This window comes from Ovis aries, chromosome 18 (assembly GCF_016772045.2).
Source record: "Ovis aries strain OAR_USU_Benz2616 breed Rambouillet chromosome 18, ARS-UI_Ramb_v3.0, whole genome shotgun sequence".
Taxonomy (NCBI): domain Eukaryota; kingdom Metazoa; phylum Chordata; class Mammalia; order Artiodactyla; family Bovidae; genus Ovis; species Ovis aries.
This window is the reverse complement of record NC_056071.1, coordinates 31,091,693-31,118,771: the sequence shown is the minus strand read 5'-3', so window position 1 is coordinate 31,118,771 and position 27,079 is coordinate 31,091,693. Positions and strand designations below refer to the sequence as shown.

Below are 27,079 nucleotides of genomic sequence, written 5' to 3'. Positions count from 1 at the left end.
TGGGGTAAAAACTGTCCCCTCAAAGCCTGAGAATGGGCCCTGAGGGGGCTGAGCAGGGGCTACCAGCAGGTTTCCTGAGCCAAAGGTTTATTGTTTAAGAGGTAACTGACCCTTGCTTCAGGCTCAGGAGGCAGAACTGAGGCGCTGCCAAAGCCTTCCACAAACAAAACCCCACCCTCAGGGACTCAGTTCGGTGGGGGCTGCAGAACAAGCAACAAGGACTGCACTTGGAAAGGAGTAAAGGCGAGCTTCAGGCGGTTGTCCCGGAGGAGCAAAGGGCCAGCAGGGTCGCGGCGCTCCAGGAAGTCACAGCTGCAGAACAGGAGGTGATGAGGGCCCCGCAAGGGCAAGACCCCCACTGCCACCCCACGCCCCAACTCACAGGACGGCCTCCTGAACCGGCAGCGACGTGTGCAGCCAGCAGTCGCTGTGACTGCCATGGGCCTCATACAGCCGCAGCAGGAGCGTGCGGCCCTGGGGGCTGGTCTCCGCCTGCGGAGGGAGGTGGGTGGTGGGTGGGGCCTACACTAGGCCCGCCCCCGCCCCGCCCCCGCCCCGCCCCCCCCCCCCCCACCCCACCCCACCCCTTGCCTGCTTGACGGTCTCCAGCACTACCGCGGGCGAGGAAACTGAGAAGGCACTCCAGGCGGCGGCGGGCGCCGGGCCCGGGGCGGGCAGCGCCAGCAGGGGAAAGTTGAGGCTGTAAGCAGCGGGGATAACGCCAGCGTCCTGGAACGAGCCTGGGCACAGACCGGAAAAGGGACGTGTGGTGGAACATGGGGTCAGGGCGCCGGACTATGAACGTTTTCCCCACTTACGGCAGCAGAGGCCGAGAAGGGCAGAGGGGTATGGGGCGCAGCACTCACCCTTGTGCGGCATCAGCGCGTAGGTGAACTCGTGCCGCCCCATGTCCACGGTGGCGTCAGGGGACTTAGGCGCCCGCAAGCTGGGGTGGGAAGGGTGGGAAAGGGACAGACCAGAGCTGCTGCAGTTCTATCCTGACAAGACCAGGATCCCATACCAGTCCCTGGGGGAGCCCCCCACTCACAGCGAGAGGCTGAGGACGTTGCCCCGTACTGACGCGCCATACTTGCAGTCATTGAGCAGAGCCAGCCCAAAGCCATGCTCTGAGAGATCCATCCAGCGGTGGGCCCACACCTGGAGCGTAGATCAGAGACCCACTTGGTGGCCCCCCTCCTCCGTGTGCTTCAGAGCTCCTTGTCCTAGACTGAGGGATGCTTTGGGACCTCATGATTGATTGAATTCCAGCTCTTACCTCGGGAGGCCCTGGGCACACCACACAGCCTGTCTAAGCCTCAGTCCCTCATCTGGGAAAGGTGGATTAAGAGTACTTACCCCACCAAATGGGCATGAATATCAAACTGAACATAAAGCACTTGGCACAATGCCTGGCATACACGCCAGGAACCATCATGTTCCTCCTCACCCCATACCACACAACTAGTCGTTCCCCACCCAGGGAGGAGCCAAACCTTCTACTCCACACCACCCCATGGCAGACCTCAAATCGAGCCCAGTCCCAAGAGGTGTTGTAGTGGGTGGGCCGCTGCAGATGTCCAAACTGGACCTCGTAAGTCGCCTGGGGGCTGCGCACACGGGCAGGGAACTCCACCTTCAGGAACTTGTGGGCCTCGTGCCAGTGCACCTGTCGGGGGGTGGGGGTACAAGGGGCTGGCCCCTCCTCACCAGCCACACCCAGGGAAGATACCCCACCACCCTGCCCCCTGCTACCTCAGTGTGGAAGCGGACATAGGGGCAGCCAACGTCCAGCACAACCTCCTGGCTGAGCCGACTATTAGGACTGATCTGCAGCAGGAACCAGGCGCTGCCCCGCACGCCACCCTCAGTGCCCACTGCCAGGGTCCCTGCCTGGCCCAGCACTGGCTTCCTGTGGAATAGAGGGGCGAGGCGCTGAGCCAGGACAGACTGGTGGAGTGGGCCCAGTACACGCGTTCATATTTCTACCACTGCCGCCCAGAGCCCTGCCCAGCCCGCACCGTGTTTCTAGGTGGTAGTCCATGATGTCCCACGCATCCCAGTACAGGGGGACATCGTCAAACAGCACAAACTGGTTCCCCACGGCACCCTCAGCAATGGCCTCCCTGGAAGGACATGGACATCAGTACAACTGAATGACCTTGATCTCCCCAGCTGTTTGAGGTGGGCAGGGTGGAAAGTAGGGAGAGTAGCCCCTGTTCCACGTGTGGGTCCCAGTCCAGAGCCACTCGTGGGCTGCTGTGGTCAGCTGTGGCCAGGGGACAGAGGGAACGAGAGGTTTGGGGTCCACCTGCCAGGCACTGGGAGAGGGCAAGGGGTTAGCACCTGCCGGAGGCCACCAGCACCAGGGATGTCAGGCGGCCAGTTGGGTCCAGCCTCACTCGGAGGATGCCGTTGTCCAGAGTCACAGAACCGTCAGTCTTGGTGGGAGGGGGCCTTGAGGCTAGGTCTGCAGGGGCTTCCCACAACCAACAGCCCACCCGACCCCCAGCCCTAGCTCTGCCTCACCACTTGCTCCAGACTGGGGAGCTCAGAACTTCCACGTTGTTAGGGACAGCCCAGGACAGCCCCTGCCCCACCGCCATGCGCCAGCACTCACCTCTTGCACTACGAACACAGGCTGCTGGGGCAGCAGGGGCTGCGGTGAGGTGGGGGCGGGGGCAGGAGCATAGCCCATGCCGGGGACAGTGACCAGGGCTGGGGAGGAGCCTGGGTGTCAGTGCGGCCTTCTTGACCTTTCAGGAACCATACTTGGGAAAGGGTAAGGTAGGGTGGAGCGGGTGAACACTCCTCCTCCTCTCTGGCCTAGGGCACCCCGGGGCAGAGACCCCCAGGGGAATGTCCCTGACTCTCAATTTGGCCTTGATCCGTCCTGCCACAGTAGCCACCCTTCTCCCCAGCTCATACCTAAGCAGTGGGCCCCACCAGGCCGGGGCAGAGCCAGCACTTCAGTGCGCTTCCAGGGCAGCGTGTTGACAATCAGAAGGCCCTCGGGACCTGGCTCCCCAGCACACAGGGCTGCAGCTGCAGCACTGAGCAGTGTGTTGCCATGGGAACGGATGTCTAGGGAGAGACTGGTTGGTTATGGGCGGGCAGGGGGTCGGGGTGACCCCTGAATGTCCCACGGGGGACACTCTGGGCACTGCACTGGGTGCGAGAGCCATGGAAATGTTGTCAGCCTCACCTTCGTAGTGGCACATGGCTTCCTCTGCCACCAGCTGGATGCAGCTCCCAGTCACCACATCATGGAACTGGGTCAGGAGCAGGAGCCTGCAGGGGCCAAGGGCAGGGCTGGGAAGGCTGGGAGGGTGGGGAAGGCCGGGAGGCTGGGGCAGCCACAGAGGTGTGTGGGTAAGGTTAGCAGGTGGCAGGGGACAGAAAACAGGCTGACCTCCAGAGATCCTGCAGCAGGGCAGCTGGGTAGAGGAACTGGGCACTGCGGGCCAGGGCCAGGCTGCTGAGCAGCTCCACGTCATGCAGGATCCGCTCACACTCCCGGTTCCCCTTCTTGATCTGAGCCCAAGTGAGGGGAACTCAGTCTAGAGCCTTAGCAAGCATCCCAGGCCCCCTCTGCCAAACCCTTCTCTTGCTCAGAACCCCTGATGCTCTCCAGGAACTCCTGGATAAAGCCTTGTGTGTTATCTGCCCCCAAAGCCTGCCCCCTCAGAGATGCTAAGTCCTGCCACTTTCAGGCTCCTGAGCACCCAGCTCTTGCACTCCTCTCAGCTCTTCCATGGAACACAAGCCTCTTCCCCCGGTCTGGGCCACTCTAGGGCGCCCCCTCCTCGCTGGCTCAACAGCCAGTCCCTGACCTGGGCATGGGTGGTGTAGGTGCCATTGTGTAGCTCCAGGAAGAGCTCCCCAACCCAGGTGCACAGCTGCCCCGAGTGGCCCTCCAGCGCTGAGAAGAGTTGCTCCGGAGAGGACAGCTGCACCCTGAGGGAGACTGCAAGCTTGGGTCTCCCAGCCTGGGCCATGCGACTTATCCTTCCTCCATGCAAGTGGGACAAGAGCCAGCCCCAACGGAAAGAAGCCACCCCCAAAAGACTCCCTGTCCAGACAAATCCAGGTCTGGACACCCCCAGGAGAGTTCTGCCTCAGTGGCTTTAAGCCCCTTCCCACCTTTGGCTTTTCTCCCACCCCACCTCCAGGGTAGAAGCTGGGAGGTGCCCATGATCTGGGATCGGAGGGAACAAGGTTGAGGGGAGGTGCTGGGCCCAAAGTTTGATCAGAGGAAGGGCTCAGGGCAAGGGCAGAGGGTGGGGTAGAGTGAACCCAGGCCAGACCTGGGCAGCCCGTCGGTATTGCACAGCCGCTTCAAGCGGTCCACCATGGTCTGGGTGGGGCCACCACCTCCATCCCCAAAGCCAAAGAGGAAGGCGCTGTGGTTGGTCCGTCCCTTGTCCCGGTTTTTGGCCACTGTCTTCAGCACCTGGACAGGTGGGGGCAGGTTCACACCGGTCAGTTTCGGCTGGATACCCAGCCGCCTCCAGCCTGCCTCCCTTCCCGACCTTGGCCACAATATGCCCTCTCACCTCCTCTACACTGCCCTGCATCCCATAGGAGTCACCAGGCGGGAAGTGGGCCAGCACCTGGGAGCCATCCAGCCCCTCCCAGAAAAAGGTATGGTGCTTCAGGCAGGGAGATAGGTGGAAGAGAGAGGCCAGAGTCAGGGCTGAGGCAGAGCTGGGCCTCCCTTACCTGCCCGCCCTGTTGTGTGACCCTGGGAGAGGCATGCCTTCCCTGGGTGGGGGCTGGGTGGTTTGTCCAGGACTCCTCAATAAGCCTGGGCGAGATGTTCGGGCCAGGAGGGACCCAGGCCTGCTCCAAGCCTGGCCCCCCAGGGCCTGCTCACCGGGAAGGAGTTCACCAAGTTCCAGCTCAGCTTTTGGGTGAGGAAGCGCTTGATGCCACAGCTACGCATGATCTGGGGCAGCTGCGCGGAGTAGCCGAATGTGTCTGGCAGCCAGAACTGCAGGGAGAAGGCATCTGGGGTACGGGGACCCGGGAGCACAGCAGAGTGGCCCAGCTGCAGCCCCTCTTCACTCAAGGACAAGCTCTGGCCCCCTCTGCCTGCAGGTGCAGCAGCTCCCCGCCTACCTCTGAGCACATCTTCCCGAACTCCTGACGGAAGAAGTTCTGACCCTGCAGGAACTGCCTCACCATGGACTCTCCACTGGGAAGGTTCCCATCCTGGCCATGAGGGGAGAAGGGGGCCACTGGGGTCAGCACCAGACAAGACGGGCAGGGGCTCAGGCAACCACCCCATCCAGAGAAGCCAGGGCTCTGACACTGGGGGAAGCCAGTGCCCTGGAAGCGTCCATCTCCTCACTTCAGCCTAACCGTCTGTCTGCCAGACAGGAGGTATCTGGGGCCGGGTCACACAGATGGCCCATCACAGTGCTTGAGACCCCCACCCCTCTGGGAGTCCCGAGCCCTAGGATTCCAGGGACTGATAAGAGGGCATGAAGGACCTGCAGAAAGTCACCAGCACAGCCGAGGACAGAATCCTTGATGGTAAGGCCTAAGGCTGAGGGGCTGCAGATGGCACTCACCATTTCCACCCAGGTGCCCCCAACGGGCACAAACTGCCCGCGGCAGGCAAACTCCTGGAGCCGGGCATGCAGGCCAGGGTAGTGGCTCCTTACCCACTCGAGCTGCTGCGCCTGGGGGCAGATGGGGTTGGGGCTGGCCAGGAGCAACATAAACCCCACCCAGAGCTGAGTGCCTGGGGCTCAGTGGGTGGGCTGAGAAGCCCTGGGAACCCCACACTAGCACCCCCTTGGCTCCGGGTACCACTCACACAGCCGTCCCTCTGACCTGGGAGCAGGCAAAGATGAACTCGGGGTTCCGCTCCATGAGCTGAACGACTGTCACCCAGCTTCGGGCACATTTCCGCACGGTCTCCTTGAAGGGCCAGAGCCAGGCTAGGCGGGGAGGAGGGTGAGGATAGAGGGAGAGCAGCCAGGTCCCCAGCCCCTCACAGACCTCCAGCTGTACCCCTGTCCCCTAGCATCCAACCAGGCCCCTCCTGGGCCACCAGAGGGTCACCGTAGCCTTCCTCCCATCCCATCCCATTCCCTGCTGAGTCCTGTGGCATCTCTCCTGAGCTGTCACTTTTACATGGCTGGGGCTAATGGGGCAGTTTTATAGTCAGGAAGTGGGGGCCCCCTGGATTGGCCTTATTCTGGGGTTTAGAGGATCCTTTAGGAAGCGGCAGGGGTGGCCCCTCCCCTACACACACAGAACACATCCCAGAACAGAGGGCACCGCTTCCCTGGATGGACCCGCCTGGGCCAGCTGTCCTGCCCAAGGCACTGCTGCCTCTCATAACCTCTAGGCCTCCTCAATTTCTTCTTTACTAGCCCAGAACTCCACATCCCACGCTTTGGCACAGCAGAGAAAGCCCTGATTCTGTGGCTCAGAAACTTCAGCTGCATCAGAATCAATACCTTGGGAAGTTCATTAAAAATGTCATTTCCTGTAAGCCTCTGACACTGCAGACTCATCAGGTTCTGAACTGAATTCCTGATCCTCCCCAGGAAGCCTCCCCGTGCTTGCGTTCCCATCTCAACTACTTCCACATCACTCCTGTCTGAGGACTCGGGCACCCTTGTCAAATTCTTACTCATCCTCATTCTGTTCAAAGGTCATCTCCTCTAAGAAGCCCTTCTTGAATCTGCCAGACCCAGCTGGGTTAAGTGCCTCTTTTGGGCTCCCCGGCTCCCCATACTTCCCTCCATCATGGCAGCAACTGTCTCTGCCTATTTTGTGATCATCAGTCTCAATAATCCTACCCGTTCCCCTAATATCTAGCATGATGCCATCCAGAACACATTTAGCAAAACCTACAGTCCATTCCCCTTTCCCCATTTTACACACGGGGAAAACTGAGGTCCAATAACACAGTGCTTCCAGGGCGCAACAAGGTCTTCAAGACCACTCCTGACCCCCCCCACTGAGCCAACCTGGCCAGCTGCTGCCCTACCTGTGTCAATGTGGCAGTGCCCCATGGCGTGGATGGTATGCTGGCTTTCACCCCCACGTTGGCCAAAGAACTTGGAGGCCAGGGCCTGGGCCACTGGGAAGGTCTCAGGCTGGGCAGGGTCACATACGTTCACCATCTGGTTGGCAGTGTATAGGGCCTGGAAGCTGCGCTGGTTGTCCTCCCCGAGGCCCTGCAGCAGGGTTCTGCCCCTTAATCCCCATCTCAAGCAAGCAGAGGCTCCAAAATTAGACCCCAGCTGATCTCCCATGGGTTCTCAGCCGAGTTCCTCCCTACCACCAACCCTGTGCTCCTGCTGGTCCCCCTGCTCAGCACTGTCTCCCTCTTCCCCTTTACACAGGGAAGTCCTCTCAACACTCAGGCAAGCACAAAACACTCTCTCTATTCTGGATTCCTGGAGGCCCAGCTATGTGACCCAAGAAACAGCCTGCCTGAAACAGGGCTCGAGAGAGTATCCAGGTGGGGTGGGGGTGTTGAGTACCTTGGCGATCCCCAGCAGGAGCTCCAGGTCCACCAGGAGCTTGTAGACATCCCGGTGGAATACGGCCAGCTCAGCCCGGCTCACCTGGAACATCTTCTCTGGATCAGGGGCTGCGATCATGGATCCCTTTCCGGCCCCCAGGAGCCCGTTGCAGGCTACTTCCACATAGAGGGTCAGGCTACAAATGTGGGGAGGCAGCCTCAGGCCAAGGGACTGGTAGGGGACTCTGGGGTTTGGGGAGGGAGGATCCGAGAGGCATCCGACAGACCCCTCCCCGTGTGCCCCCAGGATCTACCACCCAGAGGATCTCACAGTTATGTCAGGTGCGTTTGACAGAGGGTCACGGTGGAAACAGCAGACTACACCTACATTCTGCCTTGGCTGAGGAGGATAAGTAGCCGAGTTTGGAACTGTGTGAATTATGTTGTTTAGACTTATTTCCAAAGCTGTCTATACAAAGCACTGCCTGGGTCTCAGAACCCTCTTAGCACATTAAAAACATGTTTGGATCTCCCAGGACCAGCTTTCAGAGCAACGATCTGTCAGCCAACAGAGGCAGGCCATTGTTCGGAGCAGTGTGGTAAGCTGTGGTGCTGTTCTGCTCAGTCTTCGGAGAGCAAACGTGACTTCCTTCCGGAAGCCTTCTGGGACTCTTCCCCTAGTGCTCTCCTTGGTCTACAAAGAGCCTTCTCCCATTCAGAGTGTTTTCTTTCAGAGACCTCATCAGTTTGTAATTGTATATGTACATGTGAGTCCCCCTTGCTGTCAAAGATCACATCATTCACCATCATAGTCCTCATGTCTGGAAACATCAGATACACAATGTTTAATAAACACTGAATATAATAAAATATAACATCTAAGCAGAGTTTTTTTGATGGTGTCATAAAATGCACAATATGGAATTTTAAAAAATTAGGACGAGATACCACCTCAATTAGTAAACGCCACCTCTGAAAAAATTTCTGGGAAGAATGCTGAGCTGTTAATAATGGATATTTCTAGGTGATGGGGTAATGGGAATTATCAATATTTACTTCTTTGTGCTTTTCTGCATTTAATGTAGGAACTAAAATGCTATCTTTTCGGTCAGAAATATCCTGCTTTTTAAAAACAAACTATGAAAAATAAATAAATAAAATAAAAACAAACTATGAGGATTGAAGATGGTGCTATTGAGAGTGGATGTGTTTCTCTGGACCTCAGCGGCTCCTCTCCCTCTGGTGCCCCCTTCCCCTACAGCACTGGTCAGCCATAGTCCAGGGACTCACTCACCTCCGGGGGTCTTTCTCCCCTAGCTTGTCAGTCAGAATGTAGCTGGTTTTCTCTCCCTCTTTGGTCAAACCCTGGTGAGGGGGAGAACGAGAGAGACAGGGCCCGAGGCTTGTGGACAGTTCCGGTGAAGTATAAGCTGAAGGGGGCCAAGCCCCTCTACTGGACCTCTAGCACTAGCTCCTCTCTCCCAAGCCCAAGATTGACAAATCAGGGACCTCTGATAGCAAGTGCCCCCCACCCCCAACGGCAGTCAGCACCATGACCGCCAAATGGCACCTGTTGACCAGCAGAAAAGCTACTGGTCTTATGGGGCCTTAGGTAGCTTGTCAGGTCCTTGGTGGCTTCTGACGGCCTCTGTACTCCTGAATAAACATCTGAAAGGAAACTCTATGAGGTCAGGGAAAGGTTTGCTTCATTCTCCACTAAACCCCCAGTGCTTAGCACAGGGACCTGCGTAGAGAGGGCACTCAGGAGACATCCACTGAGCCAAGGAAGGGAGGGAGGAAAGGAGGGGTCTGCTGCCTTTCTGCATAGGAAGAGCAACCCAAGACTGAGGGTTAGTCAAACTGAAATGGAAGCTGTGTGGACCCAAGCAAGTGTGCTAACCTCTATATATCTCAGTTTCTGTCTGTGAAAAGTGAAAGTGTTAGTCGCTTAGTGGTGTTTGACTCTGCAGTTCCATGGACTGTAGCCCGCCAGGCTCCTCTGTCCATGGAATTCTCCAAGCAAGAATACTGGAGTGGGTAGCTTCCCTTCTCCAGGGATCTTCCTGACTCAGGGATCGAACCCAGGTCTCCTGCACTGCAGGCAGATTCTTTACTGTCTGAGCCACTGGCCATAAAAACCTATCACATAGGATTATAAAGGTTAAACCTGATAAAGTTGGATACATAAACAAGGTACTTAATAGTGGCTCTATCTGGGGAATTGGGGGCGAGGTGATAGGGAGAGACCCATTATTTCAGGTAAAGAGGACTCTGTAAACTTTATACTATCCAGAACTGTTTCAAAGTCCTCCTCCCCAGCTTCCATAAGCATCTATTACATATAATAAAAACTAGTTTATTAAAAATTAAAAATAAAAAGTGATATAGTCTCCAAAGCCACTAGTCTGGCACCTAGCACCTAGTAAAGGCTTAATAAGTCCATCTGCTGTACATATTATTGTATTTGATTAGTAACTAGTTTCATTCCAGTTTGGGAGGATGACCAGTCAGTGGCAGAGTTGGCTTCGCATTACTTATGTTGAGACCTTAAGTGATCCACTTAAATATAAGAAGGAACAATTACACAAGGGCCTAAGCAAAAACTCATCCAGTCCTGAAATCCTGATACCACCCTGCAGGCATAGCCACTCAGCTGTGGCTTCACCAGAGACCAGGGCTGAAATGTGGCCATACCCGACCCAGGGCAGGGCTCCTCACCTGGACAGGTTCCCCATCACGCCACACCAGGCCTTCTCCATCACTTTCCCAGCGAAGATGAACTTCCTGACCTACCCATGCCTCTGGGATGGTCAGCTCTACACGGAACCAACAGGTCCACCATCTGCAATAGAACCACTAAGATGAGCCTAGGGGTCAAAGCCTTGTCCTTTCAACATACTTCCTATGATTAAGGTCATCAAGGGCTTGAGACTTTCTGCCAGAATCTGCAGTACCACAAGGTATTCAGCTTTGATCTACAAGAAAGAAGCAATGGGGTGTGCAGCAAGGTGAGGGAAGGAGGCAGAGAATCAGGGGTCTGTGATCTGTCCTAGAGGGCCCTTCCTAAGAGATGTCACCGAACTGGGAGAAGTGAAGTGGAAGTTGCTCAGTCGTGTCCGACTCTTTGTGACCCCATAGACTGTAGCCCGCCAGGCTCCTCTGTCCGTGGAATTCTCCAGGCAAGAATACTGGAGTGGGTTGCCGTTCCCTTCTCTAGGGGATCTTCCCAACCCAGGGATCGAACCCAAGTCTCTCGCACTGCGGACGGATTCTTTACCAACTGAGCCACCAGGAGGGAAGCCCGTGGGGAGAAGTGGGGAAGAGAAAATTCTTCCATGAAGGCTTGAGGAACCAGCAGAGGGTGCTGCTCTGCCCCAAGTGACTGTCTAGGGCAGAGAGCCGACAATGGAGACTTTTAGGGGAGGCAAGCAAGCTGGGAGGTGGGGCCCAGGAACTCCGCCCTCTCTCTGGAGCGTTACCCACGTGGGTCCGAAGCTGTCGCCGACCTGCGCGGGGCGGAAGTCCTGCTGGACTGCCTCCTGGTAGGGAAGTCTTTCGGGCGTCAAGAAGCTGGAGAGCTCGGCCACTGGGCAGCTGTCTCCAAAGAGCCTGGGCGGGAGGGGCAGGTGGGCGCGCGCTCGTGGGCCCGCCGGCGGGTGGGGATGCGCGTTCCCTCCATCCACCGCCGGGAGGGCTGCCCCACGACACAGTCTCTCCCCACTCCCTCCTCCTGGGCCCCAGCACTATCTGAGGCGGATACTTTGTCCCTCGGCCCATGTGGCCGAAGCTTGGGTTTCCCCCAGAAGGGGAGGCTAGAGACTCGTGGATGCGGCTGGCGGGTGCCCTGGGCGAGGGGGCCACACCTGCCGCGGAGATTACAATCGGTAAAGTAGAGCGGCGACACGAATTTCTCCACTCGCTCCAGCGTAGTGCGCCAGTGCTTCAGGGCCGGCGCCGCCGCCGCCATCGCCGCGCGTTCGCTCCTCTCTCCTCTCCCCGGAAGGCCCCAGGCGCTGCCGGCGCGGTCCACGGCCTGGAACCAAAGGTTCCGGCGCCTCAAAGGCGCCTTCCACGCCCGGGCAGCTTTCCATGGAACACCAGCGGCTCAGTGAAGCCCCGCTGCTCCGAAGTTTGAGCAGCGAGCTGAAAGCTAAAAGCTAAAAGCTGCGCTTCTGAGGCTTTAGTCTTATCTCGGTCCGAGCTGGTCGCCACTGGGCAAATCCTTAAGTAAAATAGGAAGTCTGACGCTTTGATTCTGAGAAAAGCCTAGTACAGAGACAGACCGAAGGCACGACTGGTGGGAGCTTCGGTTGCTGCAGATGCAGGTCACCTAATCTCAGAAGCTACAAGCGGAACCTCCTTGCCTATGGTCCTTGTGTCTGCATAAGGTGGCGCCAGGGACCGATGCTTTCAAGCCATTCGGCGGACGTGTGTTAAATAGAGAGTGCTTTATACCCCAGTAACCTCAGGTTCCTCTACTACGTGTTCTATTTTATGTATATGGCTAATTGCTGCCCATCGCCAGAAACTTAAGACTTTGAGATGGCAGATCAGACATAGAATTCATGAGCCTAACAGAATAATGCATTTCTCTACAGGGACTGATGAGTTCAGAGAAGCCATAATACCAGAATTTTCATAATACCTCCAATTTCACCCTCATGTTACTCTGGTGGCTTATTGGCGGCTTTCCCCCACCTCCCTCCTGGGAATGGGATGAAATCTTCCTCTATAAAATCATTAGGAAGAAAAGTATATACACAACATGACCGACCCCTGATATTTTAATAGAAATACTGACCAAGTTTACAACACTTCAAATGCAGATCATAGGGAAAGGTGACTTAAGTACAGAATACCAAACATGACTTAAAATATAACTTGCTGCTGTAAGACAGGCTGAGCTGAGCTTGGAGCTCAGATGTCAGAAGGCAGGAGACATAAAACTGCTGTTTGTAAATCCTGGCTGTAGGTGAAGCTCCGTTTTGGTTGCACTAGTAGGATTGGTCCTGAAACCCTATCCTGACCTGCAGGCAGCTGCTCTGGACATAACCCTCTGCAGACACAGCAATAGCTGGGGCTGCCTGGGTCAGGTTCAATCAGTTCCCCCTATTAACTCCAAGTCAACACGATCTTTCTTAAGCAAGCAGATGGGGGTGGGCTGAGTTACCGGCAGAAAACCTGAAGATCCTACCCAACCCATCAGTATCACTCCACCTTCCAAGTGAGGCAGTGCTGCAGCTTCACCAGAATCTCCCACAAGCCTTTCCTGCCACCTCACACATGTGAGCTGAGTCTCCTATAGTTGCCCATTCCTCCACTGCCCCCAACAAAAAAGTCTAAAAATCAGATAAGCTTACCATTCATAAGGAAAGTCCAGAGCAAAAAAAAAAATGTGGTTTTGTGGTGGTGATATTAGGGATTTTTAATTAAAAAGCAAACAAAACCACACAGGAACACTGTTGTTTACTTTGACTACAGTAATGGTTGCTGGAGAAAAATTCACCAAAGTCCTGGGAGGGGCTCAGTTGGTGTTTGTTCAGAAAAGCCAGGCTGCCCACATACAAAAATCCTAATCACTCATGTTTAAATATCTGCTGCTTTAAATCTATGTAATTAAAAATATATATATACGTATATATTCCATTTGCAGTTGCTAATGTATCAAGCCTTCTCCCTCCTCACCCCATTTATACCACACACTGTGCACACACTTCTTTCAAACACTGGTTTGGTATTTAAGCTGTTCACTCCCATTTCCAATAAAGGTAAGAAAAAATAGAGAAGCACAAACTATACAGCTGCACAATATACCCATATGTAAAATATTTCCAAACAGCTGAAATTAGGGGGTAGAATATGTACCAAAAGAATGAATAATTCTATTTTTTAAATCTGAGATATTTTGATTTGGGACAAGTACAACTGACTGCTAACTAGAGCAAAATCTTGTTTTTGTACTGTATGTAGATAAGGAACCAAAGCCCAAATCCCTGCTTCAACAGTATTCTCTGGTGAGGACAAGGGACTTGTGTTGAGAGTTCATTCCTTAAGTAAGAACCAAGCTTTATTTATTTACAAAAAAAAAAAAAAAAAAAAAAAGTTGGGGCAAGAAGGAAGACAAGTTTTACACAAAAGTACTACAACGGTAACTCCCTTTGGTAAAAAGTGTAATAAATGTCTTGTACATCTGTTCATAGGTACTAAATCTGAAGCCACATAGAACTATGGTACACAAGAAGCTAGAGCAGTTATGCTAGCACATCAAAGCATATTTCTTTTAATAAAAAATTGACAGTATGTACATTATTTACAAAAAAAAAAAGAAAAACCAAGTTAAAATTGTGTTTGTGTGTGTGTGTGTGAGTAAAGCTGGTGGATGGCACTAGGGTAGACTAGTAAAGAAGCAGGTACAAAACAGTTCCACGGGAGCTAAAAAGGACGACTGATTTGAACTTGTTGAGGCTGAGAACCAGAGGAGAGAAAAAAGGGTGGGCAGCAAGGTATTCATCAGGAATCAAATCCACAAGATGATCAATCCCAAAGCCAAACTGCAGGTCCCAGAGAAAACCTAATGGGTGATCTAGATGTGCTCAAGTGACCAGGAAGAAAAATCCAATCCAGTTTTTTTTTTCCTTTTTGAGGGGAAGAGGAAAGGAGCAGTGACCATCAGAGCTACAATCCATCTAAGCGCTGGCTCCTCCTCAAGTCTGTCGTCGATGCTCGCCCAGCTCGTCCAGGTGTGAACAGCATCCGGTTCCCTCACTGAAAGTCGCCCCAGGAGGCTCCAGTCTCCACTCTGCTGGTGTGTGCAAGCTGCGTGTCCCTGTGCTTGCGTGGGTTTCCTCCCCTCCAGGGCAGGCTAATACCCAAAACCCCTGGGAAAAGTTCCAACTCCGGCTTTGTAAGGGGTCACACGTTCCTTATACGTAGCCCACTTGGTGCCAGGTTGCACCAGCCACGCACAGATCAGGTGGCCATGTCCCAGAGAGGCCCAGTGAGGCTTGAAAGGCATCTTCCTTGTTTCTTCAGTGTGTGCGAGTACACGCGCCCCCCACACACACCACCCCCCCTCCAGTTATCTGCTCTGGCTTTGCAGTTACGGGGTTTTGAACACTGTGCCGTATTTGACACGGTACTTGTTAATGCTCACAAAGTGCAGGGTCTCTGTGTCGCAGGTGGTGGTGCAGGGCACCAGGCCCTCCAGCCCCTCACCCATAAGCCACTTGCTGGTCTCCGCTGCCATTTCACGGGGCACATGCTCCTTGGTCCATTTATCTACCCAGGCCTGGAACCTCTGATGTAGCCGCTTGCTTACACGCTCATGGGACTGCAAAACAGAACAAAGAAGAAACCATCCATGAACTAGGACTGAAAAACCCTTCGAATACAAAATCCAATTTTGTTCTAAAGTAGCTGAGGAAAGATGTGGGCTCAAGCTGCAGATCATAAAGCCCCCAGAGAAATGCCAACCCAAGGTCTGGTCAGAACTAGCTCAGTGCTTTTCGATTTTGGTCTGCAGCATCACCACGTGGTGGCATGTTGGGGAAGGAGGAGGTCTTGGGAAAAATGTGTACAGAGTTCCTTGTTTCCATCAATCTGTATTTTTAAACCAGCAACCCAGACGATTCTAATGTACCCTGAGGGAGACAATGAGGCTGTTGGTCACTTCTGTCACAGCGCAAGGCAAAGGGTTTAAAACCCACCATCCCTTCCTGCTATTATCCCATTCTGTCCATCAGATTGTTGGGCACAGCAGATCTTCAGTGGAGGTTTTTGTTCCTACCTCCAACATACTTGTTGGTGCCCATAAGCAAGAAGGGAAGGTGATACAAAGATGAATGAGGTGTTTCCCAGCTCCCTACATCATTTGAATCAGACATGCAGACATATAACACACAGCACCGAGAGAGAAGTACATTAAATTGCCCAATCTGTGCTTCCCACTTGAATGTTCTGTAGTCCTTTGATCTGCCTCCCAAACCTGGTAATAACCCTTTCCTGTTAACAGACATACCCCTAAGCTTCCCAGTTACTCAAGCAAAATAAGCAAAGAAATAAAATCAAAAAACAAAAACCACCAGGTAGCATCCTTAACGCTCTCCATTCTCTTAAACCTCTCCACATCCAATCATTAGCACATCCTGACGATTGTATCTCCAATCCTTTTTTGGCATACAGCATGGCATATTGGATCCCTGACCAGGGATCAAACCCATGCCTCTTGCATTGGAAGCTCCAGCGTCTTAACCACTGGACCATCAGGGAAGTCCCTCCAATCTAATTAAAATTCCTCTATAATCCTGGTAGTCTGGGCAGTCATCTCTCATACGGATGAGAGCAGTCTTTTGAGTGGTCTCTGCCCATCCAACTTGGTGCGTTCGCTCACTCCCATCAATCTATATCTTTATCAACAAAGTCTCAATGTATCTCAAAACCCAAACCATAACCTGTAAAAATAAATAATGTGGCCTCTGCCCACCTTTCCAACTTCATGCATCCCACTTCCCCTATGGCTCAAAACACAATGATGTTTTACTTATTGTTTAAAGGCCCTGCCATGTGGCATTTGGGACTCCAGTTCCCTGACCAGAGACTGAACTTGCACCCCCTGCACTGGAAGAGTGGAGCCTCAATTACTAGGTCCCAAGCAAGTCCCCCGCAACTGATGTTAGGTTTTTGAACACGTGAAGTCCTTTCCTCCCTCCCAGCCTTGCACCTGCTTGTTTCCTTTGCCTAAAAAGTACCAACCCAACTCTGCACCAGGCTGGATCCTCACCATTGTACAGGCCTCAGGGGTCACCTCCTTAGGTCTTCCCAACAAAAGCAGGGCTGTGTGTGCCAGTCACCCTCGATCACCTCGTTTCTTTCCTTGGAAATGCACATCATCACACTGCCTTACATGCTCTATCTCAGGGCTGTAGTCTTAGGGCCTGGCACAATACCTGGTACGTAACAGCACTAGGACTTTCACATGTGAACACAGACAGGATTCACACAAGCAACACTACCGGAGATGTGAATGCTGGGAGTAGCTTCACTAGAAGGTGCCACCAGCTATTACTAAGCTGTCCCCCTACAAATTCACAAGCAGAAATCCTAACTTCCACCCCTCAGAATGTGACCTTATTTGGAAATAAGGTTGTTGCAGATACAATTAGTTAAGATGAGCTCATACTGTCGGAGGGTGGACCCATAATCCAGTATGGCTGGCGTTCTTTAAAAAGGGGGAAATTTGGACAGACTCACACTTAGGGAGAATACCATGCAAAAACGAAGGCAGAAATATGCAAGCCCTGCAATGCTGGTGATTGCTGGAAACCCACCAGAGGCTAGGAAAGGCAAGAAACAGATTTCCCCTCACAGTCCTCAGAAGTTTCAAAGCAACCCTGCCAACACTTCGACTTGGGACTTCCAGCCTCTACAAGTGTCAAGATAGTAAGTTTTTGTTGTTAAGTCACGCAGTCTTTGGTGCTTTCTTACAGCATCCTGGTATACTGGCTGAGGGAGACGTGTGGAGAAATTCCAAATACTGTTTCTCACCTGATGAGCCCGCAGCAAGGCGGTCCTCCGATACATGTAGTCCTCTGACTTGATCACATATACCATCTTGTAGGAATTCAGCTTGAATCTACACTCCAGTTTATCCAGGCTATCCGCATTCTCCATGGTCTTCTTGCTGTTTCCTTCCTTCCCTTCCTTTTCCTGCTGCTCTCGACCACGCTGACACTTCCGGATCCGCCGCAGATTCCTACAAAGCAGCAAAGCCCTGCAGCGTGAGAGTTCCTCCAGATCCAGATTCCCATGACTGCCCCCCCCCCAATTTTTCCTTATTATATGCCTTCATGAAGCTGATCACAACTACATACATCTAAAAAAATGTTCAATGGTTTCATTGTTAAAAAAAATCTTTTTTCAACTGCAGATACGTGGAATAAAAAGTAGAAATTGCCAACTACCCCCTACCCCAATTCTCAAAATCCCATTTGCCTTGGCAGGGGTAGCCACTGTTGGCAGTTTGGGTTTTTGTTTTTTTAAATCTATCTATTTTTGGCTGTGCTAGGTCTTCATTACTCCACGTGGGCTTTCTCTAGTTGCAGCGAGTGGGGGCTGCTCGCTAGCTGCGGTGCGCCGGCTTCTCATTGTAGGGGCTTCTCTTGTGGAGCGTGGGCTCAGTATCTGTGGCACATGGGCTTAGTTGCCCCTTGGCATGTGGGATCTTCCCGGACCAGGGATCGAACTACTGTCCCCTGCATTGGCAGGTGGATTCTTAACCACTGGACCACCAAGGAAGTCCTGCTGTTAGCAGTTTTGGCTTAAAATCTTCTAGGTCTCTCTCAATTTTTCACTTAATGCCATAAAGATTTTTTTTTCATTTCATTAAACATAAATTTGTGTCATTCTCTAACTGCTACAGAGAAACATGTCTTAATTTAACATTTCCTTAACAGGAATCAATCAGGGCTCTTCACCTGAACCACAGAGCACAAAAAATTATTCAAATGTCTATTTTTTCAGTTCTCCCAAAGACGGTACATAATCAGTGCCATTCTACATATGAAAAAAGATAATTCACATCAGTGGATGCCTTGGCAGGTATTTAGAGCTTAATCCCCTCAACAAGCAGAGAAAGGTTGTCAGCTTGACAATTCTATTGTTTCCTATACTTCGCTATTAAAAACTGCTTCAGTGAATATCTGTGTATATACATTTCCGTAGAACAGCAGTTCTTTGGTCCAAGGACTGTCGGAGGGCCCAAGACATTTTTGAGGAAGCTGTGAGATCAAAAATATTTTCATAATACTAAAACATTGTCTTTCTTTCTAAAAAAACAAGGCAAGACACAAAGTACTAACATTAGCATTAGCAGTATAAAAATAACAGTGATTAAAAAAAAAAGCTGATGTGGCACCAACCCCCTTAGGTATCTTTGTACTCTTTGGCCACACACTGGCAATTAAACAAAAAGGAAAGCTGGTCTGACTTAAGAACGTCCTCGTGAAGCAGTAACATTTCTTATGAAATTAGAGCCCCTTATTTCATATCTTTTTAATATGCTGGGTGATGAAATGGGAACTCCATATAAAGCACCTCTGTGTACTAAAGTACAATGGACTCATGAAGGAAAGCACTTGAGTGAGCACCACTTGAACTGCAAATGTTCACACTTTTTACCTGGAAGAATAGCTGACTAGTCAGTCTGGGATGTTTGGCAGATATTTTCTCAAAAATGAACAAGGGAGCCTGGTACCTCAAGGAAAAACATCTGAGCAATATATTTGTTGTTAAAGATAAAATTTAAGATTTCAAGTAAAATTCTGAATTTTGATAAATTGGTACTGGCCAGCATAAGTGACAACTTCCCACTACTTAAAAGATGTGACTGATGAAGTCAACGGTGATATCAGTAAATGTGGCTTTTTTCAGGGGTGGTGTGGAGGTAGGGTGGGAATATTGTAAAAAGAAAACTTGTCAACATTTGGTAGGTCTGCGTAACTCAGTGAGTTCACATTTTCCAAATAACTGACTGTATGAAGTTATAAAACCATGCAAGAAAAAAATTCAAAGTACAAGATAAGCCAATGGATTTTGACAGGCTTGTTGGTATTTTCAGTGATACTGCAACTAACCTTTAAGAAACTACTACTTGGAGAGTTTTGTTGTCATATCAAAGAATATCTACAATTATCTGAAAGGATATGAAAATACTTCCTTTTCTAGCCAGATTTTCTTCACATAGTACAACCAAACGAAACAGGCAGCAGACTGAACACAGGGGCAGCTGTGAGGACCCAGCTGTTACACTAAACCAGACATGAGACAGATTCACAAAGATGCAGAGCAATGCCATGCTTTCCACTCATCTGAAGCAGTGTTTCACTAAAATACTACTTATGATAATAACATGGAATGCATCTAGTATTGTTTTTAATGAATTCATAAACATTTTTCAGTTTTAATTTCTAAATGTGATAAATATTACTATATATAATTCACATAAATAAGAGCTTTGGGGGGTATTCAATCTAAGAATTTAAGGGTTTCAAAGAAAAAGACTGAAAAATAACCTCAGCTGTAATAACAGTTGTAAGGCAAATTATTAAAAACCAAAGGTCCAGGGTAAAGTCATCTGCATTTTAACTGCTCTGACCTCAGAATGATTGTATCAATATTTCCCCCTAAAGTATGTGAAAGTTGCTCCCCTCTTCCCTACACCTGCCATAATACAGTTTACAACTCTTTTAAGAATTTTGCCAATCTGGTGAGAAATATACAATCTTATGTTTATTCGTACTGTTTCATAAGCATGGAGACTAAATCTGTTTTGTTGAGAAAGGGGCCTGGCACAGAGCAGCTGCTTGAAGTCTGCTAAATGACTCAAGGAGTAGAAGAAGCTGGCAGCGTCCTTCTGTTCACACCTCTTTCCATGTTCCAATCAGCAGTGAGTCTAATCACACTATCATAATACCTTTCTGGGAATATAAGACACGAGATTTCAATTCCCAAACTTTGGGAAAGGAAGAAAGCCGCTTAACTACACAAAACCTGTTTTCTACTTCTGAAACTTTGTTTTCATCTTCAGAGAGAGGTCCAACATACACAATTTCCCCATATACAGGGAGGAAATTTCAAAAATTCTGCTAAAAGCAACACAGCCAGCCTAAGACTGCCATCCTTTGAAAACCTTGATTACAAGGTTGTCCCCTGGGTGGGTCCTGGGACTGTGGATAGTGGGAGAGTTTCCACCATTCTTTAAATGCTAAGAGTGTGTCTCACTGTACCTAAACTGCTTGTACAAAGTAAATGGAAAGCTGAAAACCCACTTTCCTTCTGAAGTCTGGAATTTTGGTACAAGTTAGGCAGAGGGTACATACAGGACTAGCAACCTAGTTTTTTTCACAGCACCAAGTCTCCAGCGAGCTTCTTTGGTAGGTAGCATTTCAAACATATTGTAATTTGCTGCTGGAGGAATTAAGAGTGTCCTTGTGACTCCAACGGAAGCCACAGACTCTCTAGAAGCTTGTGCCGCTGATTTTTGTCACAGGCACCTTCTGCCTTTGCTGATTTAGCTGCGTATCCTTTCATTATGGTAAATCATTACTGTGGGAATGACTGCATCCTGTGAGTCCTCCCAGTGAATCACCAAACCCTGGAGACTCTGACACATACTCCTAAAGGGAAATTATTACTGGTTCCTAAAACTCTCACCTCCCTGATGCTTGAGCATACACTCCAGGTAACAGCACGGTGTAAAAGCCACACAAACCTCAAATTACTGTCCTCAGTAAATAGGACAATAGATAAAATGAAAACCAAGAGCCTGAAAGTGAGCTAACCCCTCGTGCCGGTTAGTGTCCTGCTGCCGGTACGTGACGTGGTTCACTCACCGTGGGAGAAATACTGGTTTCCGTGCCAGATGCTCACGAAGCTCAGGAGAGGTAGTATCAGAATTCATGTATCGCTCCACATAGTCTGACCAGCGCTAGAAGTGTAAACACAACATGGGTGTGGGGAAGGCAAAAAACCTGAACTCCAACCTCAACAGGTGGGTTAGCAAATTCTATGACTGAAATGTCTGAAATACTTAAATTTCAAGATTAAAAAAAAAAAGTCTCTTTCCATAATGACATGCTTGGTAAGTGGTACTGAAACACCTTAAAAAAGCTGTGAGAATGCAAAACTTAAAGCTTCTCTGAGATACTTTAGAGTTATCAGAAGTCGTAAATGGTTAGAAGGTAGCTCACTGACAAATTTACATATAGTTCCGCTATACATTATAATTATATTTTTAAGTAGATAAGTTCAATATCAAACTCTCAAAAATTAATAGAATGAGTATACACAGAAGTAGAAGGATACAATAAACCTGAAAAGGTTTTTATTTCCCCACAGAGGGTTCTGTTAAAGAACAAAATGTATAGTGGCAAATGTTTGAAAATCAGTACCTTTCACATCAAAATCTGCATTTCTGGAAACTTTTTAAAAAAATTAAGAAGATTCGGCAACTATAGTCCCATAAAACAAGTCTCCTCCCCTCCGTATGCCCTCAGTGTCATACACAATGCTTGCCTCTCTCATTAATATTATCTGCTAGACCCAGCTATGCCAACCGACTCACTCTCCATCTACTCTGTGGGGTTGAACTCCTGGCTCCATCTATCCCAACAGAAAATAAACATGACTCAAAGAATCAAGATAATACTGGGCAGATGGCACCTCATTTTTTGTTTCTTACGCTTTAGGAGAAAACAAAGCTGCCAACCATGAGATTCCCTCTGAGGAGAGGGCTTTACTGAAAGCTAGATGAGACTGCCGTTAAGTCTAAATCTCTACCACCAGGCAGTCTCTTCAGTCGAAAACACGCTGACGTGACCTGTACTTTAAGCATCAGATCCTGACCCTCGAACAGGCTAACGCTGGCTGGGCTTCTAGCAGACAGTCCCTATGCAGACTCTCAGAGCACAACACACTCTCAGCAGTTTCTACAGTATGTTCATCCATACCTCTGCTTCTACAGGATCATCCGAGTTCTCCTCTTCTGTGTCCAGAAGCTCAATGGTCAGCTGAACCTGGCCTTGGCTCTGAATGAACATAAGCTGCAAATAAGAAAGCTTAGTGTAAACAAAAGACCATCTCCAAAGCTGTAATTAGATTCTCAAGGGTTGAGAGTTAGGGAGGCAACAGAGTTGTAAAAAAAAATTTTGCTCCAATTGAAGAGATGAGGAAGATATTTAAAAGCTTAAGAGGTGATTAGAAGGCAAAGGCTGCTACCAGCAAAATGAAACGTAAGAGCTTCTTGTTAACATTTCATGTTTCATACTTCTTGAATTAGCTAAAACAGTAATCAATATCAGAAAGAGTGCTCAAATCAGAACCATAAAATGTCAATGCCATTTCACTTGATAATCTCATTTATGGGACTCAATGCAAAGATGTAAACAAGTCTACAGTGTTTTTTTGTATTTTTTTTTTAAAAGAAACTTTCCATACCAAACTGAAGTGGAAAACATCAAACAGATAGCAGCAATCACATTTTCACCACAATAAAAACTACCCAAGAAATCACACATACCGTGGGGTAAGGAACACAAACCATCAACATTAAGAAGTGATCTGTTGCAATGAAACCAATGATATTTGAAATTTTGAGTTTTGCTAATATTATTTGTGTGATTTTTTTAAAAATTCCTATTTAAAAGCAATACACTGATAGGGGCAAAACCAAGTCATGTTTTGCACAAAAGAAGTATCAAGTAGTGATGGCACACAGAGTTCCCTGTTGGGAATCCCAGGACTGTCAATGCCCCATCCTGAGGAACTGCTGCAGATAAATCTCTATCCTAACTGCACAGTGATAATAGAACAGACTCTATGCTTTCACTACCGTTAGACCATCAAAGCTTTGCACCTTGTTTTATGTCCCTGGATATGCTTCAGTGTCTCCAAGTTTATAGTCTGTGGGAACTTGAATAGAATTTGTATCCTACTGTTACGTGAAAATTATATAAATCGTAATTATGTTGAATCGGTTCACAGTGCTTTTCAGGCTTACTTTATCTACTTCTCTGTATACTCATTCTATTAATTTTTGAGAGTTTGATATTGAATTTATCTACTTAAAAATATAATATATAGTGGAACTATATGTAACCTTGTTCTATATATATTTTCCAAACTTCCTGTAAATGTGTTATCATACTTTCATAATTCAAAAAAATTAAAATTTAAAACATAAAAAAGATCACTATCAGAATCACATGATAATGATCAGAGATTAGAAGAAAGCTTGAGAATCATTTATATCAATACTCTTCATTTTACATAGGGAAAAACCTAAAATTCAGAGTTCTGATTTCTCAAGGCCACACAGCTAGTCAATAAGCAAACAGAACCAGAAACCAGTTCTGGTTTACAGTTTTTCTAGAGCAGCCTTTAAAAACTCCTCTTGATGAATTTTTTAAAATGACAAGAATATAACATACATATAAACACAAACATAATTACTTTCAAAATAGATTTGAAAAAAACTGTTCCTAGGAGTCTGCTAAAACCCCCTGGGGATTTAGGATGAATGACCTAGAGTGTCAAGATCTGTCCTATGGCTGTAAGGAAGCCACCCTTCAAAGTAATACTTAGAGTGTCCTCTACATGTCTAAAATGGAACTCGATTTCACCCCAACTGGCTCCTCACCTGACACCTATCTTGCTAGGTCCTTGACCGTGTGTTCGCCCCAACTCTCTGACCTCTGCAACCACTCCAAGGCTTCACGAGCTTTATTATTAGACTGCCCACATCACCCCAATTTGGTAATGGCCTCCAGTTGTAAATATGCCTCGATTCCTCCCCTTCTCCTTACTCAGTGCTACTAAACTGATCTTCCTGAAAGCCCAAATTCAGTGGGCTATTTAGTCCTTAAAAACGCCTCACTGCTCACCAACCACAACAAAATTCACACCTCTTACTATGGCTATGAAGATCCTCTACCATTTGGACACCACCCTCCTCTCCTTTTTCTATATACCTCCTTTGCTTCATTCAACTAACACAAAGTCAAGCCACTGAATGCTTGCTATTATCTGTCAGGGGCACACTCAGAAGAGAGCATGGTTTCTTGCTTGTGTGTGAGTGCGCACGGGTACATACGCACTCAACTGTGCCTGACTCTTGCGTCCCCTTGGACTGCAGCCCACCAGGCTCCTCTGTCCATGGAGTTCTCCAGGAAAGAATATTGGAGTGGATCCCCTCCTCCAGGGGATCTTTCCAACCCAGGGATCTAATCTGCGTCTCTTACATCCCCTGCATTGGCAGGTTGGTGCTTTACCAGCTGAGCCACTGGGAAGCCCCAGTTTCTTGAATGGAAGAGCTTAATTCAATAAAAGAAAAGGGATACATACAAACAGCTATATTTACATTACAACAAAATAACTACAAAGGTACTATTCTAGAAACATGAGCAATATGCTAGTCCCTGCTCAGCAAACTGAGAAAGATTCCACTTTACTGAAGTGACACTTAGCTGGGCCCTAAAAGACACGACAAAGGGGAAGACCAATCAATTTCAGAGCAATCATAACAAAGAAAATCAAACAAATCATAACAAAAATATTTGAAAAAGTACATAAAAAGAACTACAGTCCTGCTCCCCCAGAAACGGTGAAGGATGCGCATGCGAGTATACAATACACAGAAGAGGAAAAATGGGTGACAACAGGGAACAGGGAAACATGAATTAAAATATTTTTCTAATCATCTAAAAAAAAATGAGCTTGATAATACTAAGCGTTACGGAGAAATAAATGCTCTTACCAAAGTGCACACTGGTATATCCTGTCACTTCGGGAGAGAAATGAGAATATCTATTAAAGTTTAAATTTTAAAACATGCATGTGCATGGACGCCCAGTCGTGTCTGACTCTTTGCGACCCTGTGGAGTGTAGCCCACCAGGCTCTTCTGTACATGGAATTTTTTAGGAAAGAATACTGGAGTCGGTTGCCATTTCTTCCTCCAGGGAACCTTCCCAACCCAGAACTAAACCTGTCTCCTGCAGCGTCTGCACTGTTGGGTGGATTCTTTACCACTGCACTGGGCTTTCCCTGATAGCTCAGCTGGTAAAGAATCCGCCTGCAATGCATGAGACCCTGGTTCGATTCCCGAGTTGGGAAGATGCCCTGGAGAAGGGATAGGCTACCCACTCCAGTATTCTTGGGCTTCCCTTGTGACTCAGTTGGTAAAGAATTCACCTGCAATGTGGGAGACCTGGGTTCAATCCCTGGGTTGGGAAGATCCCCTGGAGAAGGGAAAAGCTACCCACTCCAGTATTCCGGCCCAGAGAATTCTATGAATTGTATAGTCCATGGGGTTGCAAAGAACTGGATGCAACTGAGGGACTTTCACTTCACTTATCACTGCACCACCTGGGAAGCCCTAAAATATGCATACCCTACCCTTTTAACCGAGTAATTTCATTTCTATGTCTTTACCCTTAACATTACCACATGCACACAAGAATATAAATTGTAAATGCTGTTCAATGAAGCACTATTTGAGATAGTAAAAGTGGAAATAGCTTAAAACATTCACCCATAGGGGAATGATTAAAAAAAAAAAAAAACACAACTATGGCACAGGAAATTTCCTGGTGGTCCAGTGGTTAAGACTCTTGTGCTTTCACTGCTGGAGGCTCAAGTGAGCCGTGGTGAGGGAGCTAATACTCTAAACAAACAAACAAACAAACCACAAGAAACTATGGTACATTCATAGTTTTAAGTATGACATGGCAGCTGAAAAACATGAGTTATGTCTATATAAACCAAAATAGAGCAAATTCTAAGACATATTAAGTGGAAAAAAGCAAGATGTAAAGTACATAGTTTAGTTAAAAAATTTATTTCTACATAAATACACATGTATATGTAAGTGCATAGAAAAGGGTTTGAGTGGTTATATGGAGAGTTAAACATGCCTAATTTTAAAAAAGCACTAGAGAATACGCCTAGAAAAACATGAAGTGAGAGGAGGGTGGAGGTGGGACTGGGCAGGGGATTTGAAGGGCTGCTTATGCTTAGCTTAATGCTTATACTATGGACTTTCATTCTCTATGTAAAACATTTTAAAGAAAAAGGTCACTGTGATGACCCAATATTCCTGGTTACCAAACCTTCTGTTCCCTCTGCTATTCTGACAAATGTGTTATCTACAGGGTGAGTTTACCCATTCCTTCATAGGCCCTCACCACACAATCTGTTAACTCACGGTAGGTGGGGGTGGTAATTCTGTCACCATGAAATAAGCACAGATTAAACTCATGAGAAACATTTATAGATTTAAAACTATGAAAGGCTTAGGAACTCTCCTCTGTAGTGGGAAAGTCCTCAGGTAGTAGAGCATCACAACTGTGACTGAACTAGAAAACTCGTTTCCAGGTCTTTGATTCTAAATTAAGCCAACAGTAGGCTGAAAGTAGAAGCATGCACAGCTAAGTGAACAGTTTGAGGGTCACATCATTAAAGTACATGGGACGTGCTCACTGAGGTTAAAATTTTGTTTAGCTTAGCTCTCTCTGTTCAGCCAACTACAAACCTTACTCTGGGCCATCTAAACCTATCCTTACATACAGGCTTTGTTCAACTATACATATTACACAGGTGCAGTAATAATATACATAATTTTGTGTCCTTTTATTTGCTTCAGTATTTTTACTGACATATAATTAACTTTTAAGAGCTGCAAACACACAACAGCTGCCATTAACCATTCCCACTAAGGGATGGGCATCTAGATTGTTCCCAGTCTCCAGCTACTGGCTTTTCTAATTAGCTATTTTAATGGTGGAAAACTGGCAACAACCTAAATGCTCAAATAGACGGGCATAGTTTTCTATAAGATACTGAACAGTCATAAAAAGACCCAGAGGTGTTGCTAATTGAGCAAAGTAAGTTACACAGAATGCTTTGCCCAGTATAATCTCTTTCAAAATATATACAAACACAGAAAAGTTTAGAAATGCCATCAATGATTATTTCTGGGGAAAACTGTAGACAACTAGTTTTTCTTTTCTCTACATTTCCTATCTTTTCTACAATGACCATGG

At 48.5% G+C, this 27,079-nt stretch overlaps 2 protein-coding genes across 10 annotated transcripts in view; both read right to left on the bottom strand.

Moving 5' to 3' along the window:
• Positions 1 to 70: 70 nt before the first annotated feature.
• On the bottom strand, positions 71 to 11,504 carry MAN2C1 (mannosidase alpha class 2C member 1). 6 transcript variants are annotated; one of them, XM_015101979.4, is made up of 26 exons: positions 11,350 to 11,504; positions 10,970 to 11,095; positions 10,205 to 10,328; positions 8,781 to 8,851; positions 7,506 to 7,683; positions 7,007 to 7,196; positions 5,839 to 5,945; positions 5,574 to 5,684; positions 5,119 to 5,211; positions 4,874 to 4,990; positions 4,554 to 4,649; positions 4,305 to 4,450; positions 3,831 to 3,954; positions 3,410 to 3,531; positions 3,203 to 3,288; positions 2,907 to 3,081; positions 2,618 to 2,727; positions 2,344 to 2,476; positions 2,019 to 2,123; positions 1,753 to 1,909; positions 1,523 to 1,666; positions 1,049 to 1,158; positions 867 to 946; positions 592 to 740; positions 383 to 492; positions 71 to 312 (listed from the first exon to the last, which is right to left on the bottom strand). In XM_015101979.4, the coding sequence occupies exons 1-26, from the start codon at positions 11,451 to 11,453 to the stop codon at positions 186 to 188; spliced, it is 3,195 nt and encodes a 1,064-aa protein (XP_014957465.3). In that variant the 5' UTR covers positions 11,454 to 11,504; the 3' UTR covers positions 71 to 185. The 6 variants fall into 6 exon arrangements, 5 of the variants coding, with proteins under 5 accessions (XP_014957465.3, XP_014957464.3, XP_042091145.1 ...); XM_015101978.4 differs by having other exon boundaries at positions 2,344 to 2,438; positions 2,618 to 2,715; positions 2,926 to 3,081; XR_001436072.4 differs by having other exon boundaries at positions 299 to 312; positions 585 to 740; positions 2,344 to 2,438; positions 2,618 to 2,715; positions 2,926 to 3,081.
• A 2,027-nt stretch (positions 11,505 to 13,531) lies between these two features.
• The window catches only part of SIN3A (SIN3 transcription regulator family member A), a 65,987-nt gene continuing 52,439 nt past the window's right edge, over positions 13,532 to 27,079 (bottom strand). For all 4 annotated transcript variants that reach the window (XM_060401414.1, XM_012098665.5, XM_015101977.4 and 1 more), the window contains exons 18-21: positions 21,991 to 22,083; positions 20,875 to 20,969; positions 17,030 to 17,237; positions 13,532 to 14,816 (exon numbers count right to left, since the gene is read on the bottom strand). In XM_060401414.1, coding sequence (XP_060257397.1) covers positions 14,586 to 14,816; positions 17,030 to 17,237; positions 20,875 to 20,969; positions 21,991 to 22,083 — 627 coding nt within the window. In that variant the 3' untranslated portion in view covers positions 13,532 to 14,585. The remainder of the gene's footprint in view (positions 14,817 to 17,029; positions 17,238 to 20,874; positions 20,970 to 21,990; positions 22,084 to 27,079) is intronic.